The 21014-nt window shown below is 30.6% G+C and overlaps 1 protein-coding gene across 2 annotated transcripts; it reads left to right on the top strand.

Moving 5' to 3' along the window:
• Positions 1-813: 813 nt before the first annotated feature.
• LOC114759528 (probable inositol transporter 2) lies at positions 814-18959 on the top strand. Of its 2 annotated transcripts, XM_028948719.1 has the most exons (7): positions 814-824; positions 14548-14734; positions 15209-15279; positions 16808-17143; positions 17250-17357; positions 17455-18054; positions 18140-18959. In XM_028948719.1, the coding sequence occupies exons 2-7, from the start codon at positions 14602-14604 to the stop codon at positions 18614-18616; spliced, it is 1725 nt and encodes a 574-aa protein (XP_028804552.1). In that variant the 5' UTR covers positions 814-824; positions 14548-14601; the 3' UTR covers positions 18617-18959. The 2 variants fall into 2 exon arrangements, with proteins under 2 accessions (XP_028804552.1, XP_028804551.1); XM_028948718.1 differs by lacking the exon at positions 814-824 and having other exon boundaries at positions 14474-14734.
• The last annotated feature ends 2055 nt before the right edge of the window (positions 18960-21014 follow it).

Genomic DNA, 21014 nt, shown 5'->3' on the forward strand with positions numbered 1-21014 from the left:
AGAGTATTCATATATAAATCACACATAATCCAATAAAAAATAGCTAATGAAGCACAAATATGATAGGCCACTTTTTTTAAAACTCAAAACAATGTCATTTTAAAATTAACATTAGAAAAAAAACTACATCCGGTCCTAATTATGAGACATCATTTAAAGACTACAAATAAGGTCTTATAAGTAAGACCGGAGGTAGTATACAAAATCCAATCTAGTGAAGCAGTCTCAAACTCTAGATCAAAGCAATCGTCAAATAACTAATTCATTAGTTTACCAGTATGGTGGTGAGTGCGCACCCGCGTGCGTAGGACATTTTATCATATATGTATCACTTTGGTTGGTTTTCCACTTGCTATTGTTTCCAAAACAGGTTAGGCTTAAATTGACATCTACCTTTGATGATATAAATCCTCTCAATATTTACAAATTCAATTTTGGATCATCACAAGTATTTCAAAGAAAGATCATCGTGATCATTTTGAATTATATAATATGTTAAAGCCTAACTCAATATATTTCTTCGATCGTGAGGTATCAGGTGCAAAACCCAGATTCGGACGATTTAATAAAAGTACATATTTTGGAATCTGCTTTGTTTATTGGATATTATGGTTCATAAAAGTTCATATTTTTGTCATCATACATCAATATCATAATCGGTCTGTGATAAGAATCACAATATAGAGACATTTAATTAATACACATTGTCGTGTTTAATTATATTGTCATATAAAATTGTTTCCCAATAAATTAAAAAAATCAAGTTGCATAGGACACACCCACACACACACACATATATCTACATATCAATGACTGTATTTATCGTTAATACTGAAAAATTATTTTAAAAAGATCTCCAATTCTCATCCATTACAGCGACATTTAAAATAATTAGTAATGCAATCATATAGGACGCATTGTTGCTATACATAAATTGACTATTCGTCATCTATGTACATTTTTTTACATGGATTAAGGGTAATTTTATATTCACGAAGGAGTTGTGAATATCCAGAAACTTTATTTATTTATAAAAGTGAAGAATGAACAATTTCACTTTTTTCATAAAAAATGTTAATAGTCAATGTTAATATTTTAACAGTTAACTTTAGTTTTCACTAAAAAGATGGTATTACTCTTTTTTTTAATTAATTCAGAGCAACATCATTAAACAAAAACACTTTTAAATACTCCCAGTAGTATATACTCCCTTTATTTCTTAATATATAAACTAGTCAAGGAATTGGATTTGGTCCTAACTGTAAGATTTTAATCTTATTTTATTTCTTATATTTCTTATTTTTTCAAACTAACTAGTTTATCTAACTTATAAATTGATATCTAATATAACCAAGAGTATTTTAAAAAAATCACTTCACATTTCTTATAATGAACTCATTTATCTAACTTTCTTAATTTACTGAAATTATTTAAATAAATTTTATAATAAAGACTAAATGTGTTATATTATTATTTTTTACATTCCTACCATTAAAATTTTTACAAAATTTTATATTAAATATTTGCTTTTCAGTCTTAACCATCTCACAATTAAATTCTGACTCCGATCCTATCAGCAGAACTTTCTAGGTAATGGAATTTATACCTTGAACAGGTGATTACCAATCTAGAATCAAACTTTTACATGGTGCAATCCCACTTCCTTAGCATTGATATGTTTGAACATCTAGAAATATATTGGATATGTATAACATTCAAGTTGCGTTTGTTTGCATACATATAAATAAAGTTTCAATAACATGCAACTGCAATTTGCATAATCACATTTTTCAATTTGCAGCTTCAAGTTGCCATTTTAATTATATAATGGGGTCGCACGCATGATATACATATGTATTGGTTGTACTGCAATTGCGCAAATTAGATTAATAAAAATGTTGTGTGATGTTAGGATCTTATTCTCTGTGTAGTGGGAAATCAATCATTATATCTGTGAATGCAAGTTGTGGTATTTTATTCATCGTACCCCAAATTGAAAACACATGATTGTATTGGGTCCGTGACATCATAGGACTAATCAAGATGAAATGATACTGGCATCTTATCTCCCTTAAGTGGGAAATTCTTTTCAAATATCAGCCTACATCATAATTACTTTTGATGCGTGCGGTATTCAGATTTTTTTTCCCTTCATATGATGTTCTTTTTATTTATTTAATGTGCTGATCAATTTTAGTAAATAAAACTGCAATAAACCAATTCACACTCTCTCCAAAATTATACGATTTTTTTTTGAAAAATCATGTTTAAAAATATAAGGCATTTTTAATAAGGATAAATATGAAAAAAGATGTGTAATTGTAAAAGCAATTAACTAGTTTATATTGGAGTATATAAATTATTTAAAAGTTCGTCCTTATAATTTTGAACGGAGGATTTATTTGTACATGCGGTCCTGTATTTCTTCAGTTTATATATACTAATAAACCCCTGTCTTAATTATGACATGATAAATGAGTTACATTATTTATATAATTTGTAATTTCTATAGATTTTATATTTTATACTGCTCAATTGACATCAATTTTCTTTAAATTTTTTTCCGAATGAAATGTTTTATCAATTAACTTTTTAAATCTTTTTATAGTACACAAGAAATCCCTCTTGTAATGATTTATTTTCTTAAATGTTGCATCAAACTTATCTTTAAAGCGTTTTAGTGGATTGCTTAGTATCGTTCTTCCATATAAATATATGTGGCTAGTTTTGTCTTAAGATTCTATGGTTTTTGTCACTATCATACAATGGTTCAATGTCGACGATTTGCAATTTGCAGTTATTATTATTTTTTATATTATTCTTTTTGTTGCTCAATCGTTGGCCCCAAGATTTTGGTTGTTTGATTTTGATGATGAGAAAGCTGAATTCCAATTGTTGTCTGTTTCTTTTGGCCAAAATTTATTATCTGTTGATTAAATATTTTATTATTCTCTCTTCGTTCCTATCTATGAGTTGTCTTTTACAATCTTATTTATAAGTTATTTTGAAAAATCTACTAAGCTTAACAAACAAATGCCCTTGATATCATGATATGGATACTATATATACAAGTAATTAAGATGGAGAGACAATGGCCAAAGAAAAAAAAAATTAAGATGGAGAGAGGGATTAATTTAAATTAAAGAGATGAGAATTGAGTTATGATATGTATTATTTTGTAAGGATAGTTTTGAAGAGATAGGTAATTTTAAGCATTCAAAGAGATAAGAATCCCTCTCCTTAAGAGAGTAATATATATATATATATATATATATATATAAGATTAAAAGCAAAAAAAATTGAAGGATTATTTGCATTCATACATTCTGATGAATAATAGATATGAAGATTTGAATGAATCAAACCAGCAAACGAATTATTTTGGAGAAAATCTCTAATAGAAACAGCTCTATTCTCTTTTATCTTTTATTCCAAAAGATACTTTCTCATTGTTGTTAATATAAGACGACTTTTTTTAATCCTCAAACATTAACTTTTTTCCAAAAACATTCTTTGTTTTTATATTTCTGAGCTAATTAAACAATATCTTAACTAATTAAACAACATTACGTAATTAATATATTTCATTGGGAATAGAAGTTTTAAAAGCAACAATTACTTTTAACTAAATTTCTCCTCTGATCCTATTTATAGGGTAGCTAGAAACAATTTTTTTGCTCTATTTATAAGGTGGAGAGAAATTTTTTATATGATTGTACACTTTTACCCTCCATTTATTATTATGTTAACTTTTTTTTGGTGAATTATTTTTATGTTAACTTTATTTTTATATGATATAATAGTATATATTAAATAAGGATAAAATTGAAAAACTGTTGAATTTTAATATAGAGTTAATGAAGTTTAAGATTTTTTTTTTTTAGAAAATGTCTTACAGTAATGTGAGCTTTATTACTCCAAAAGACGTGTTAAAAAAGACAAGTTCAAAGCAGCTATGGCTGCGTTTAATAAGCTAGAAGATTCTTGTAGTGTTGTGAGCTTTATTACTCCCTCTGTTTCATTTTCACATTACCTGTCGTGAAAATAATTTTTACGGAGACAAAACAGAAAATTATTGAATAACATTAGATGTTGCAAGATTAATCTACTATTTTCCTAATTCACAGTATTTTTCAAATAAACACTGCTCCTAATCTAATGCATTCTTGGAATCTATGATTAACAAGGGGCAAATCAGAAAATGAAAAATTCAATAGATTTTTAGAATCTAAAATTGACAAGTACTCGTGTGTTTTTTTTTTTTTTTGGCCAGTGACCTGTAATGCCAGTGATCCTCCATAGTGAGGCTAGAGACCTTATGTAATTAAAAAAAAAACAAGAAGCTAGTATTGGCCTTTTATTGCATCTCTTAATAAGCAAATTTCTTCTATTTCAGCTAATTAAGTTATGGGTAGACTGATGGGGAGTAAACCCTTTGGTTTAGTGTTCAGAAATACCATTTTGAAGGTAGCTGCGGTTTTTTCATTTTTTTAATCTAATATTTGTGTGTTTTTTCTCATTAATTAAATATTTTAATTTTACTTTGTTAGAAGTTTTAGTTTTTGTAACTTTATCTTGTTAGTACGTTTGCCACCAAAAAAAAAGGGGGAATTACAACCAAGTCCCACAGAAGAGAAATAACTACTAAAAAGTCCCAATAACAACATCAACAGCCTATAATGACAAGTCCTATAATAAGAATGACAACCTCTGGGACTTGTTTTTCAATTGTTTTCCTTGTTTGGGACCTCATTGTCATTCTCCCAAAAAAAAATACAGGTATCAAATTAAAAATTTAAAAAAAGGTACCTACCAAATGATTTTTCTTTAATGTTTGAAAAGTTTGAGGATTCCGAACGCCTCAAATTCAGGGGAACTTGATGTTGTGCAATTTTTCTTTAATTGTTGTTATTTTCACAAATTACTTATTTTTTTAATAATAAAATATATTCCCAAAAAATGGCAATAGTTTTTTTTGATAAAGTACAGGTATCCTCTTATTGTAAACAATCTTATTCGAGGCAGTGTCGAGCATTAAATATAAGCATATCTCGTAACAGGGGTTCGAACCTTAATTCATCAAATTGTGAGGAACTAGCCCATTCTGTTAGATTTAATCCTTATCGGTAAAAATAGCATTAGTTGAATTAGGCAGTTGGAATCTGTCACTCGAACAGTGACAACCTAACTAAGTATGAGTGATTTACACTATGGGGGGCAGAGCTGCCGACTTGCACATGCATGTTATAGTCCTACCTCTAATTTTTAATATAAGAAGTAGATGATTAATTCAGAGATATTAAAAAAAATTAATTAACTTAATTATTTATAATAAATGTGAGTTATTTTCTTAAACTATTTTTTTAATCATACCCATTAGAATTACTTTTTATTAAAACTCTTTATAATCACTGGGGACTGTTTGAAAAAACTTATAAATTTGAAAGATAAGTGGATTGCATCTCATATTTTAAATCAAGTTCAACCTCTCAAGTGACTCTTATATTAAAAACCAAAGGCACTATTTATTTATAAATATTATTAAGGAATATTTGTCGCATATTTCCAGACACGTTTTCTTCCATGTATATTTATATTATTAATATACAAAATTTGAATATTTTCTGTAACAAAATATTTTTCTGATAAAACGACAAAATATTTTAAATAAAGAGGTTGGACCAGTATATATGAAACAATATGCCGTGAGGCATATCGTGACATGAGTTGTTGTCTCGTACTGCTTCTTTAAAAAAACGAAAAGAAAAGAAAAAAATTATAAATACTTTTTTGGCTTTTTAAACCAAATTTGTGGTTGTGGAGCTGAGAAAAAATGGACCACAAGAACAACATAAAAATCGTAGTGCGATGGGGTGCCACATGGAGGAATCTCAAACTTGAAAATTGATATTTTGTTTAGTATTTACATTTTTTTTATTTTCTTTTTCGACAATTTTTTGGAAAGCAACAAAAATGTAACTCTCTTCTTTAACAGATCATATCTCCAATTTTGTTTTTTTAAAAGAAATAAAGAAGGTAATATAATTCAAAGGTGTTGGTTATAAGGCCAAAAAAGAAAAAGGTGCTGGGCATGAACTTATGGTCTTCTTTCGTCCATATCTTTTCAATTGTCCCACCTACTTACCTCCCAACTTTATCTTTAGCTGCCAAATTTTACTTTTTATTGACTTAGTTTTAAAAAAATATTTTTCAGATAAATATTTTTATTCAGGTCATCTCATGCGAGCTCAGATAACGATGAGATCAGATACCCGTGTGTAAAATAGAGGTCCAAATTCAAATATAATTAAAAAAAATTCCATTTAAAATGGTCTGATTGAAAAGGTACTTAGTGATTCCCTAAAATTTATTTTATTTTTATTTTTGAAACAATTGAACAAACTTACATAATTTATTGATAATTAACAGTTATGCCGAGTCCTTTTTACCGAACTAAAATTAATTTATTTAAAAAGTGTTCGTTGGACTGAACTGTTTTTAAAAAAACGTTAAATCAGGCAAGATGAAACTAAAAGAATTACCTTTAGAAAATCCAATTAAAAGAATTGCTATTAAAACCTCAAATCGTCCCACTTGCAACTTTCCACCCTTATAAATATCACTGTCCATCTAATTTACCTAAATATTTTCAATTACTTTTCCAGCAACTTTTAAAGTAATTTACTTTGTCGTCATTTATAATTCTTTAATTTGGATCAAAAGATTGTCAAGATCAATATCTCTATGTCTTACATTTGGTACAATTGAATTGATGAAACATAATACTCTTTTTTTTTTTTTTACCAGCAATGAAACATAATACTCAACATGGGTAAAATAATGTTTAGGATTTTCTTAGCACACGGAGCATAATTATAATTTCATTTTTTTATAAAGAAATAATTAAAATATACGTTAATATGAATATCATAATAATATATAAATAATTTTATTCAATTAATGAACTGCACAATATTGTTAGAAGCTTGCTCCAACATAATGAAATTTCTAAAAAAAAAATAAAAACAAATTAATTCTCATTTTAATACTGTATTTATAAAATTTAGAAAAAGAATTATATACATTTTTTGCTTTTTGTCAATTTTTAAGACCCTCCTCTAGTTAGATCTAAAATATAATATGTACAAGGGAGAAGTACAAAAATAATTCAACTAAAAAGTAGTTACACATAAGCTAACACAATACCGACATCACCTTGTATTGTTAATAAAATAAAAAAAGCAGATAACTAGGGTTGAAAATTTTTAGTCAAAAAAACACAAAGCTCTCCACGTTGAACAAATTAATTACTATCATGTCACGGATTATGTTTATGTTAAGTGAATTAATTTAATTTATTTGCTTTCATGGGATCCACATACTTGAATTTATTAATTAATATCCATAAAATTGGGGAGCAGTGTCAAAGCCAGATTGAAGTGCCAAATGGTGACTCAAATCAAATAATTAAACTGGTAAACGCTTGACTTTGGAAAAGCCAACAAACAAACATGACGTTACCGGTTAATTTAGTTTATTCCATGCTGCCATATTAGATTGAGTGGCCCCACGCTTTGGACTTTTCTCATTTCATCTTTTCTTTTCAAGTCGGCAACGGCTCCTTTGCGTCCAAACTTCTTATGCATTGATTAAATTAAATTAAATATATTTGCTTTTGTCGTCCTAATTACTTCACATCCACGTCAGGTCAAATGTACGCCCGTACTTTGGAATTGCTTCTAAGTTAGTAAATTCATCATAATCCCTCTTTTATTTTATATTTCTATATATGTGTGTGACATTATCTTATCTTTGGTTTTAATTTAGACTATTAAAAATGTGATGTAATAATACTAACAAGGGTGTGAGAGTGAGATGTGCTTATAATTTACGTATATGAAGCTGACCTATGAAGATTCAAACGCTTTGCTTTCATTTAATTAAGATGCTAAACCAGTAGAGGTCTTGTACTTTACATGAAATATAAGAAAAGTTTGTAATGTTTGTGACCCATGAATAATGTGATTTCTTAAAACTTATAGAGAGTGCGTATTCATTTTTTTTTTTTTATATTGAGGAGTTATACATTTACCGATAATATTTATATCAAGTTCTTTATATTTATTATGTCAAGTTTTCTGATAAACATAACCATATGTATTATTTTTAAAATATTAGTATTTAATGACATTTAATTATAAATTCACATAAAAAAAAAAAAGATACATAGCTATGTGTGATTGAAAAATTTGACATAATTGATATAAGAAAATTGAGGTAAGACTTTTCCCACATTAACTTTATATTTAAAAAATTTGAAGATAAATTTCTCTGAATTTTTAAACTCACTTGGATAAATCATTTTCATTATAGCTACTTTATTATTTTTATTAATGAGGCACAATCATGTCATCAACAATGAAAACCTCAAATTTAATTATGCTATTGTACTAACAACAACAACGATAAAATCTTATCTTAGTTGGTGAGATTGACTATATGAGTCATGCAATACTATTGCATTCTATCAATGACTAAATCTCTGAACAGATTGTTAATCAAAAAGTTTCGCTCAATAATTTTATAACGTGCTCTTTGACCTTTCTGTATCTCTTTTTAGAAGATTTCATATTGTTTAATTAACTCTTCTCATTGGCACATCTAATGGTCTTGTTTGAACACGTCATATACAAATGATTACATTTTGTAAGTAAATAAAAGAAGTAATGTAATTAACTATGTGTGAGTTCGTTGCAGAATTTTCTGCTAAAAAACTAGCTATTCGTATAAAACTCTAAGTTATATTCAATCTAGCCTAAATTGTTTTCCAAAATTTCTAACAATCGAAGCACATTTCTTAGTCTTTACCGAGATAATTACATGATATCCAGTATTATTAGATTTATATTCAAGTATTGTTAAATTCAATTAAAAGTACTTCTCTAAACATGGTCTTTTTCATCCACAATATTTGAACTTTGAACTTGCTTGAGAGAAATACAGTTTCTATTCTATTCAACCTGGTTAATTTTACTTTTCTAATACAAGTTTAAGATGAACAATTATATTCCTTTCCAGATTCATCAATATTCAACTGCGACAGCACGTGAATCCAATATCAAAGTTCCCCACGCGTGTGTTTATAAGCTCACATGTAACTTGACACCAAAATTACCACTTTTATACATTTCAAAGTACAATATTATATACACACACACACACACACACACACACACACGCACGCACACGCACACACATTTAAGATCATGGCATCATATCTATGCATAGAACCAACACTTTAAATCACAATCTGAAAAGAAATAAACTGTCTTGACTTTTGAATTGCCGTCAAATGGTACAATAATGGAAGGCACACTTCCTCAGCTAATCAATTGTCCCCTTTAGTATGATTAAATAATTTTAAAATAACCTCAGGATTATTATGATCAACTAAAAAAATAGCGAATTATTAGTGATGAAATTTACAAAAGCTGTCACTAATTTATTAGCCATAGAATTCCATTGCTGATTAGTGACAAGAATTTCATCACTAGTTCACCATTTTTTTTGTAGTGCTAGCTAGTTTTGACCAAAAAAAAGGTACCTCTTAGAGTTCTAAATGTAGGAGTTACATACTAAATTTATAGATATTTAAAAAATTACTTAAGTTAGTTATATGTAACAAACTGTTTCCTGAGCCATTACTCCTATTAAAATTTCTAAATTTGGGGATAAAATTGATTGAAATCTTGCACTTACAACCAAAACTAAACCTCAAATTACTTCTGAAAAGTAGTTTAAACTGTATCAATATGATATGTCGCACGGCTAGACAAAACAGTATGAGACATTACATGTGCTTATGTATATATGATCACTTGTCATTGTCACTTTTCATTGTGAATACGATCATTCAACTTTATTGTGTTTGGATAAGAATATTATTTGTTTGAGAATAAAAGGAAGTGCAAATTATGCAACATGTGGATTTGATGGGGGAGATATATATGAGCTTTTTAATTATACACACACATATATATATATAGAAACTAAATTTTCATGCATGCTTTAGAATCTTTCATATTTTATGTTTATTGGATAACACCTGGAAATGATCAAAACCATAAGAATCATCATATTGCTCCGTTTCTTTTGGGGGTGAATTTCGGGTAAAACTTTTCTTGTTTGGTTCCTTTCTATCTATATCCCCAGAAGAATATTTTTGACAAATTAAAGTAATTAAGAATCATGGGGGTTAATTAAGATCTTGAACAAACAAAAGAGATAAAAAAAAGATGATCTTTTAGATTGAATCTTTAAAGAAAACATCATATTCGAATTTCTTTCTTAAAAGGAAAAAGGCCTTCATACACATTAACATATCAATGTATGGAAAATAACATTTTTCCATGAGAACCTTATCTATCTCCATTTTCTTATAATTAATTAACCGTAAGAAGCTAGGTAGAACCTCATCTTGTATATTAAATATATTATCTATTATGTGAATTATTGCATTGGAAAAAAAATCCCTCAACTCGAAATAAAAAGATTTCATGAATCTTTACAGGGTTTTGTCCCTTTATTTATTTTTAATGAATTTTCATTTCATAAAAGATATTTTCTCACTCATTTTTAAACATATAATATCTATTCCGAATATTGTACCAACTTTTTTATTTTTAAGAAATACAGGATCAAAAACTAAGCCAAGAAGGCTTCAATGGCACATCTCAATTTAGGATTAGTCCAAAATGATTTGATAGCTTTTAACGAGATCATATATTTCAAAGTTATTATAAAATTAAAAAGTCTTAACCCCATCATCTTCTATATGTGAATCAGAGTCTTCGTCTTGCTCATATAATTGAGCCACTAAAAAATAAACATGATGTAATATTTATAGTGATTTTTTAAAAAAAAAATTATTCGATCTGTATCATTCGATCGACTGCCCAAGCCTGTGCATGAAACAAGTCAAAATTCAAAAATATTTTTTCTGTCAGAAACGGTGATCAATGATCTATCAATAACACTTATCCTAAGAGATTGCCTGGTGTGTTTGACCCTTCAGGTTGCCTAGGGATTGCCATTTTTCAATGTTTGGAGTTTTGTGTTGTAAAAAAATCGCATTTTTGTCAGTTAAGATTACTTAAAATATTCCCCACATTTCAAACCCTTAGAACTTTATATTTTGTCTCCATCCAAATGCCTCAACCAATCATCACCATTATTTTATAAATATATATGATATAATATCTTGTGAACATCCTGCTTAAGCTTCTGAGTTGTAAGAACAAATGGCCACCTTAAAAAAAGAAAAATATTTCTGGGAGAGCTAAAACCTTGAAGAGCTAAAAAATATTGTAGTTCAGAGTGGTTGTTCTAAGAAATAGTTTTAACTGATGAGTAGCAGTCAAGGTGATTGTTGATAAACTGACTGGGGCTGTCGTTAATTTTTGTTGGACACTTGCATTATATACACTATAATATTAGGGAGACAGAGAGTTTCTTTTGTTTAGAATAATATTTTTTGCCAACTACTTTAAGCATTTAGAATTACTTTTTTTTGGGTAACATATAATTACTCTTATAAGATTAAAAAAATTAGTTAAAATAAAGTTACTTAAATGTAAGAATTTTTTTCCCCCAAAAGTATCAATTGATTCATATAGTTTATAAAACAACAAAGAAAATTAGTGGCAAAATTTTCCGTCACTAAACAATAAAATTCCATTGTTGATTAGTTTAGCAATGAAATTATGTTACTAAGCCGTTAACCTTATTGTGAAACTTAATTGTTTTTATTCGTTAGGACCAACCATTGTTGGTGAATATCATACTTAAGAATTGATGATACAACAACAACAGAATTTTAGCCTACTGAATAGGATCAACCACATAGATCATACAATATCATTAAACTCTATTAACAATCAAATTTTTAGAGAGGTTGTTCATCAAAATATCTCACTTAATAATTTCATTGAGTGTTTTTTTTTTTGAGCCTTCTTCTAAAGCTCACATGGGTTGAAATTGTTGAAAGAATTGGGATTAAATGAAATTGTGTTTCTTTTGACACATTGATTAACATTCCACCCCTATTTTTACTACCCTTGTTCATGAAGTGTCTCCTTAATTATCTGTTAATTTCACATGCATCCAGCAACTGATAGGTCATAATTGACTCAAATAATGAACAAACTATAGGAAGCTAAGTACTAGAACGAACGAAGCGTGGACATCATGATGAACTCAGATATCAATAAGTGAGGAGAACACATGTACACCAACAGAAGTGGAAGCATGAATGAAAAGCATCCTGGAAATTAAGGCACACTACAGGGATCCGAGAATGTGGAAAAGTAAAAGTAAAAAGAGAGAGAGGGAGGGGAAGAAAAGTCATATTCCATTCATCATGTAGAAAAGCAACACATGTACAAAACGGAAAAGAGGAGTTCAATTCTCACTTTGGCTTTGAAAATGAAAATACACAAACAATAATAACTATAATTATAATAATAGTAAGTGAGAGTGAGTGAATCTTGGTTGTTACTTGTCACATTTTATTACAGACAATAAGGCCTAAGAGCCAAGTGTCTCTCTTCCTATTGTTAGTGTCTTAGCTTTCGTTATTATTGATCCCACACCTCACCTTTTGAATTTTAGGTTCATTGCATATTTGCCTTTCTCCGACGTACCCTCCCTTCCCTTTCCTTTCCTATTTCTTTTCTGCTTCTTGCTCTACTGTTTTTTCCTTTAATACTCTCCTTGTCACGTGATTTTATTATTAAAAAATTATACTAGTATTCGTTTACAAAAGACTTATATGATCCTTAATATAAAACCTATTTAACTAATTTGATTAAATTAAAAAAGTTAGGTAAGTTAGTTAATTATAAGAAAGATGACATATTTTTCCTAAGATATCATAATTATCTTTCTTGATATCCTCCCTCTCCATTCTATTTGATCATAGTTGAGGGAGTATCTATAGAGATAATTTAGAAAAAATTAATAAATATGATAAATAGATCTTATATTTAGAATCAAAATCAACTCAATAATTATGTCTTATATTAAGGACCGGAGGAGTATTATATTCTCACATACTAACTCAAGCTCTAATTGTGGAGGTAAACTCATTTTTATATATTTTCTTATTCACAGAATCCAAATACAAGGCTTTGTTTAGCGGATACTTAGTGTCTCATTATTAATCTCAGTCTAAATATGTTTTTTTTAAAAAAAATGGCCATTTCTAGTAAATAATTGATTTCAATTTTTAAATAAAAATTATGTATAACTTCTTACACGGTTGACAAACTTTGCATGCCCATATCAGTTGTGGGGTAAGAGAGCTTTTTGTTTTAAAAAAAAAGATTTGTTTTGAATAAGATTTATAAGAGAATATGAATAAATAAATTGAAAAGAACAAAAATAAGATATGTAAGTCCAAAAAATTACGCTTCTATATGATAAGCTCTGTAATAATGAACGGCTATCATAACAAAGTCAGAATTCAAAATTGACAACGAGAATCAAAGACAAGAACGGGTTATTTTGATGAACTTCTCTTGCTTAAAGTTGGAAAACGTTAGAATGTTTTTCCAAAATCGAACAGGAAAAGAAAAACAAGCTGAATACCTGTTTTTTTTTCTTTTTTAAATTTTAATTTTCAAAATTAAAAAAAATTTAAAAAAAAGAAAAGAAAGCGATTGGTTTTGAAAATTGATTTGGAGGCGAAGACGTGGGGTATCTCTCAACCCAACCTACCATCATCTTCGGGGTATGTTCTCCAAAGTCGGTCAAATAAGAAACCTTCGGATGTTTCTGGTTCTCTTGACCTGTCCCTCTTCATCACATTTCTTTCCTTTTTATTTGGGGCTGCATATTTATTTTCTTCTTTATATAGTAAGGTTAAAACAATTTCAACCATATGATTTTTTTATTTTTTTTAATTCGTGTAATTTGTACCTTGTTTATATTATATTTGAATTATTAAAATTCATAAGTTTTTAACATTATTATTAATGCAAAATATTTTTTTAAAAAAAGTTATAGCTATAGTGGTTACCAAGTTTCCCCCAAAAAAATTAATACAAAACATGGAATTTTCTCTAGCTATGATCATTTAAGAGAGTTGAATTTTGACTACTATGTATTCGCATATCATATATCATTCCGTTTGAACTGTCATAGTGGTTGTGTTTACATTTTTTCTGTTTTTGTTTGTTTGTAATTTTAGTATTTCTGATTCATGTTGAGTTAGTTCATTAGCTCGTCACTTGAACAAAATTAATTAAAAATAATAATTTTAGTGAAGTGTAACGCAGAAGGAACAAAGAAAGAAATAGAGGGGGGGGGGGAACTCCAAATGATTTGAAAGATTCTTCAACCGCGTTCATCATCACGAGCGTTTTCTTTGTGTCTATAAATACATTACCTATCAGGGCTTCCTTATCTCACTCTCTCCCTCACTTTCTCTCTCTCTCTCTCTGGTATCTTCTTCTTCTTCTGGGCTCTTATCTGTTTGGATAGCTACAGAAAACAAAGAACCCAGTAGCCACCAAGCATTAAGCTTCCTCCAGAATCCTCAACATGGAAGGCGGAATTCCAGAAGCCGATGCCTCTGCTTTCAGAGAATGTTTGTCTCTGTCGTACAAGAATCCTTATGTTCTTCAACTCGCTTTCTCTGCTGGAATCGGTGGCCTCCTCTTTGGCTATGACACTGGTAACTGCCTGCCACCCTCTCTCTCTCTCTCTCTGTATGCGTGTGTGTGTCTTCCTTCATCCTTCCTCTGTTTTCCTCTGTTTCTCATAACATTCCTCTGCTTCTCTTTTATCTATCACACACACACACACACAGAGTATAAATCAGCTCTGCTTCCTTTTCAACATACTATTTCATGTATTTGCATCCAATATTTTTTTTTCCATCTTCCATGGTATTATTGGTTGGTGTTCTTTCGGCTTGTGTGGTTACTTGTCCTCTGTTTTTTCATATTTCTTCTCATGCTCTCATTTTCTCGGTTTCTACAGTCGGAACAAAAAAAAGAGACAATATTTGTGTCTCACCCACGTCAAGTACACAGAAAACACACACACACACACACACACACACACATTCATGTTTTTCTTTTTCTTTTCTGTTTTTAAATCATGATTTGAGACTAAAATTGCTGTTGTTTGTGTTGGGAATGTGCAGGTGTAATATCAGGGGCTCTTCTGTACATAAGAGATGATTTTAAAGCCGTGGATAGACAGACATGGCTGCAGGTAATTAATGCTTATCTTCATTTTCATTTTTCAGTAAGAAAATAGTAATAAATGCTCTAATTTTATTCCTATTTTTGTTAATGGAAAATAATGCCCCTTCCTATATCCTGCGGTTCCCAACCACAGGCCTGAACCCTGAACATAAAAACAAGAGCATGTGATGGTTTGTTCAAAATTTCAAATTCAACACAAACAAAATAATACCTGGATTAATTAATAAATTAATTAAGTTCTACTGATATTTCACTGTTTAAACATAATTTATCTGGATGTCTAACTTAGGGCCAACTCATTGCAGTTATTAATTAATTAGATGAGAATTCAGCGTACGCTCCATGCCTTTTTAAAATACTGACTTAGTTACTTACCATACAAATAATTCCAAATTAGTGTTCCCTTATTCTTAGGATACTGCAGATTAGATTAATCTCATTATTATTATTATTATTATTATTATTGAACTAAACTATTATGACAGAAATAAGCTGAACAATAGAATAAATACATAAAAAACATTTTATTTATTTTTTATTTGCTTCATATATTCTATTCAAAGAGTTTTGCTGTGAGTGTGAAGAATATCGGCTAACTTTGTCTGTTGCCTGCCGGGCAAAAGGATGATGCTTGCTAATCCTTGCTATATTATTATACTACATTCAGTTCTTAAGATAAGAATTAGTTGATTAATTTGAGTAGATTATGAAAGTTTGTTAAGTTAGTTATTTATAATAAATAAGTGTTATATTTCTTAAAATATCCTTGTTAATCATATATAATAGCTCAAACTATTATTTGAAATAGCTCAAACTATTATTTGATGTAACATTTAATATATGCAACTACTACAAGAATTATTTTAGAAAAAATAGATAAATATGAGAGACAAAGTAAATTGATATCTTATATCTAGGACCAAATTAAATGTAAAACTAGTTTTTATATTAAAGATCACAAGTAATATTTTGAACGGTTATTGTAGGTTGCATATATTTTAATAAATATGTTGTGCTATTTATAACTCATACGTCTTACTAGGCATTTTATACTATATATAGACTAATTAATAATTTCTTGATTAATAATTAATCTTAGAATTTTTTTTTTAGTGAATATCTTAGAAGGTTTATTATTCTATAATCTGAACGAGGTGGTCAGCTTGAATTTTTCTTAAAGATGTATTCCTCAAGTATAAATATAAGACCTTGAGTTCTCTCTCCAGAGGAGTATCATGGGGGGAAGGGTGCTTATTCGGTGTATCATATGAAAAAAAAAAAAAAAAACAAAACAAAGGATGTTAGGGCATTAGTAATAGAAGTTAGTAACAAAATTCCAAGTTAAGAAATATATTTGTGCTTCGATTGAACTAAAAAGGCACGTCTTAAGATTTGTATCCTGAAAAACAGATCAACATGAGGCGTCCAATCCTCAGAATACAACAAAAAGGGGGCAAATATAGAATCTAATTCCATTATATAATACTACAAAAAAATAATTTTCGCTCTGATGTAACGATGTGATGATGAAACAGGAAGCGATAGTGAGCATGGCACTTGCAGGAGCCATAGTGGGAGCAGCAGTAGGAGGATGGATCAACGACAGATTTGGAAGGAAGAAGGCCATTCTGCTCGCAGATTTCCTCTTCTTCGCCGGCTCTGTCATCATGTCTGCCGCTACCGGCCCCCCCATTCTGCTTGTAGGCCGAGTCTTCGTCGGCCTCGGCGTCGGAATGGCTTCCATGGCTTCACCTCTCTACATCTCTGAAGCTTCTCCTACCAGAGTTCGAGGCGCCCTTGTCAGTCTCAATGGCTTCCTCATCACTGGCGGCCAGTTCCTTTCCTATGTCATCAACTTGGCCTTCACTAAGGTAATGAAGCCGTCTCACGTCAAAAAGAGTTGAATTAAGAATGACCCATTCAATGCATTAAAATTTTGGATAACAATGATCTGATAATAGAAATCATTTGTTGCAGGCACCGGGAACATGGAGATGGATGTTAGGAGTGGCAGCAGCACCTGCTTTGATTCAGATCGCGCTCATGCTAATGCTCCCTGAATCACCTCGTTGGCTATTTCGAAAGGTTCCTTCATCATCTTTGCTATTTCAAAACACTCTTTCACAAAACGCCACCGTGAAAAAATCTGATCTTTGCTTGTCTTTCATGGATGACACAACAGGGAAAGGAAGAAGAAGCAAAAGCAATCTTGAAGAAGATATACCCACCTGGTGAAGTTGAAGATGAGATCAATGCTTTGAAGGAATCAGTTGAAATGGAAGTCAAGGAATCTGCATCTTCAGAAGAAGTAAGCATATTGAAGCTGTTGAAGACCACGACTGTGAGAAGAGGATTATATGCAGGAATGGGACTGCAAATTTTCCAGCAATTTGTGGGTATCAACACAGTGATGTACTACAGTCCCACCATAGTTCAACTTGCTGGTTTTGCTTCAAACCAAACAGCACTTCTTCTGTCACTGGTCACAGCCGGACTTAATGCATTTGGGTCAATTCTTAGCATATACTTCGTTGATAAGACTGGAAGGAAGAAACTTCTATTGGTGAGTTTGTCTGGGGTTGTGATGGCTCTTGTGGTTCTCACTGTTGCGTTTCATGAGACCACCACCCACTCACCAATGGTCAGTAGCGTTGATACCTCTCACTTCAGTAATTACACATGCCCAGATTATTCTTCAGCTTTCAACCCTTCCTCTTGGAATTGCATGAAGTGCATCAGATCTTCTCCTGAGTGTGGCTTCTGTGCTTCACCATCCAATAAGGTACATTTTGCTCTTTTCAACATTACTTTCTGTTGGGTATGCGTATTATAGCATTACATTCTCACTGAGGTGAATTATTGTACAGCTTTTACCAGGGGCGTGTTTGATCTCAAATTCCACCACGAAGGATTTGTGTGGGAAAGAAGATAGACCATGGTACACAAGGGGATGTCCCAGCAAATATGGGTTTCTTGCCCTAACTGGGCTTGGACTGTACATCATCTTCTTCTCTCCTGGGATGGGCACTGTGCCTTGGGTGGTCAACTCTGAGATTTATCCTCTGAGGTACAGAGGGATCTGTGGAGGGATGGCTTCCACTTCCAACTGGGTCTCCAACCTCATTGTTGCACAGTCCTTCTTGTCTTTAACAGACGCCATAGGCACCTCTTGGACCTTCATGATCTTCATTTTCATCACCATCGCCGCCATCATCTTCGTCATCATTTTTGTCCCGGAGACCAAAGGCCTTCCAATGGAGGAGGTGGAGGCCATGCTTGAAAGAAGGTCTCTTAACTTTAAGTTTTGGCAGAGAAGTTCTGAGACTCAAGCTGTAAAACAATGAAGCCTCAATCATATATGGCCTTCATGACTTCAGTGTGTCTCTGTCTCCCCTGATTTGTGTCTCAGTTTTAAGATATAATGTGTAATCTATGAAACCATGTGAATTGGAGAGTGGTTTCATTTGGGAAGAATTATTGGCGTAGAAAGTGAATTAGGCATTGTAGTTCAAGTGCATTGATTTTCTCTTTAAACTGCAAGCATTTGTATTTTTAGAAATAAGATTCTGTTACTGAGTTGATCTGTTGGATTGTTGAAAATCTTGCATCTAGAAGAAAATTGCTTGAAAGGGAATCAGCTGTACAAATTATTCAAAAATAATGCGATATGTCCCAAATTTCTTTTAATTGCCAAGTTAGAGAGTATTTTTCTCCTTTTGTTTCTCTGGCATCACCCACAGAAATAGCAACATTAAAAAGGCTTGGCACATTCTATTTCATATATAATACGAGTAAGAAGTAATCAAGGCCCCAAAAAGACATTACATCAAATACCAGATAAATTAACCAACGAGAACTTAGCCCAGTATATAGTTCCTTGATATTTCTTTCGTTTTACACTAGTAAGCACTACACTACTTATAATTTTAAAAGCATAATCGCAAAAAAAAAAAAAAAAGCCCATGGGATTGCCAGAACAAATCATTTCAGCATGTCCCTTGATCTTCAAGGAATTTTTAAAATACAATATGGATCCCTTTTGAAAATTCCTTTTGTCCATCTCCCTCCCCTCACAAACAACTTCTCATCTGGAAAATTTTCCATTCTGCAGTGCCCACCGCTTCAAGGTCTCAAATTGTCGCTTTTTTTGGCTGTTCTCAAGAGGGAGCCTATGGAACATCTTTTTATACACTGTTCTTAGGTGAAAGCTCTCTGGTTTGGTTGTTTTAGCAACATCCTCCCAGATTTCAACTTTCCCAGCTCCACCATCTGGCTTTAAAACACTCCGTTGGAGTTGCACAAGGATGGTCTTGACAATTTATTGCCTGGAATCATCATTCTGATTAATACCATCTGGCACAAACGGAATATTGCACTTCATGAAGGAAAGATTTGGAGCTATTGTTTATCCCTGCCGGATTCTTCAATCAGACTTCTATTGTCAGACCTCAAGGCCAAAACTAGAAGTCTTATGTGTTAAGATATTTCCTCTACGCTGAAGCTTTCTCATCCACACTAGTTCATATGGTGCAGCCTTATTTTTCGTTGCGGATTTCTTTTTTTCATAAATTTTCTTTCAGCTTTCTAATTCTTACGTTTATCCTATTTCATTCTCTGTATTGTAAGACGTTTCTTTTTTAGAATATCACTTTGCTTTTTATTTTTTTAAAAAAAGCTTTATCAATAATATCAAATAATCAGTAAATACTTATAAAGTTGAGAAATACAATTCGGATCATGCTTTGCCTTTTATTTTTACAACAAGATATAATTGATTCTCTGATTTGTTTGTTTGTTTCAATTGACTCTTCATCTTTTGACCAAAAAAAAAATTGACTCTTCATCCTTCAATAGTCACTCTTTTTTTTTTTTTTGATTCATCGGAAAGGTCCTTCAACAGTCACTCTTCTTCTTTTTCATAAGCAAAGATATTCTTTTAATTTTTAAAGTATTATCAGGTATTAAATATGAGTACTTTTTTTTAATAAAAATTTAAATATTAGTTTATGAGTAATTGCATAGTCACTCTTCTAATGTCAATGGTTCACGTATCAAAAGGATCGCTGGAATTTTTCCCTCTGGAGTTAATGACACCTTTCGTTTTGTTTCCGGTTAGTTGAAATCTGGCCTCTGTATAGAAAGATCCATATATATGGGCCATTTCTCAGCCCATGAATATTTGTCGAAAAACGGGCCCTAGGCCTAGAGACTATTAATTCAGAAGCCTTACCGACCTGATGAAAAGCGTAGAGGCGTAATAAAGAGTTGCGGACGGTAAAAAGAGAATTACAGCGGGCTCCCAAGCTAAAAAAAAATAATCATAAAAAATTCTAATAACAAGTTAGAAATTATCATTTCCTATTCTCTAACTTATCGTTACAAACTGCTCAATTGTTATTAAGATTTTTTAGTTATTATATTTCTTTCTTAAGACTTTATCGTAATTCTCCTATAAGTAAATCTAATACTCTAAGATATATACTGCGGCCTATAATTTTTAATGTAAGATCTAACTAATTAATTTGAGTAAATTAAAGATGTTAGTTAAATTAATTAATAATATGTTCTTTTTAAAATACTCTAAACATCTCTATTAATTTCTTCTCTTCTTCTCTTACTTAATTATTATTAGAGATATTAATCAGATTAATTTAAAAAAATTAATAGGTGTAGGGAGTGTTTGGGTTAAAATAAAACTATGGTTCAGAAATAATTTTACAATATACAAAATAAATATATGAA

This window comes from Neltuma alba, unplaced genomic scaffold (assembly GCF_004799145.2).
Source record: "Neltuma alba isolate B1F8T4 unplaced genomic scaffold, ASM479914v2 tig00010858_pilon, whole genome shotgun sequence".
NCBI lineage: Eukaryota > Viridiplantae > Streptophyta > Magnoliopsida > Fabales > Fabaceae > Neltuma > Neltuma alba.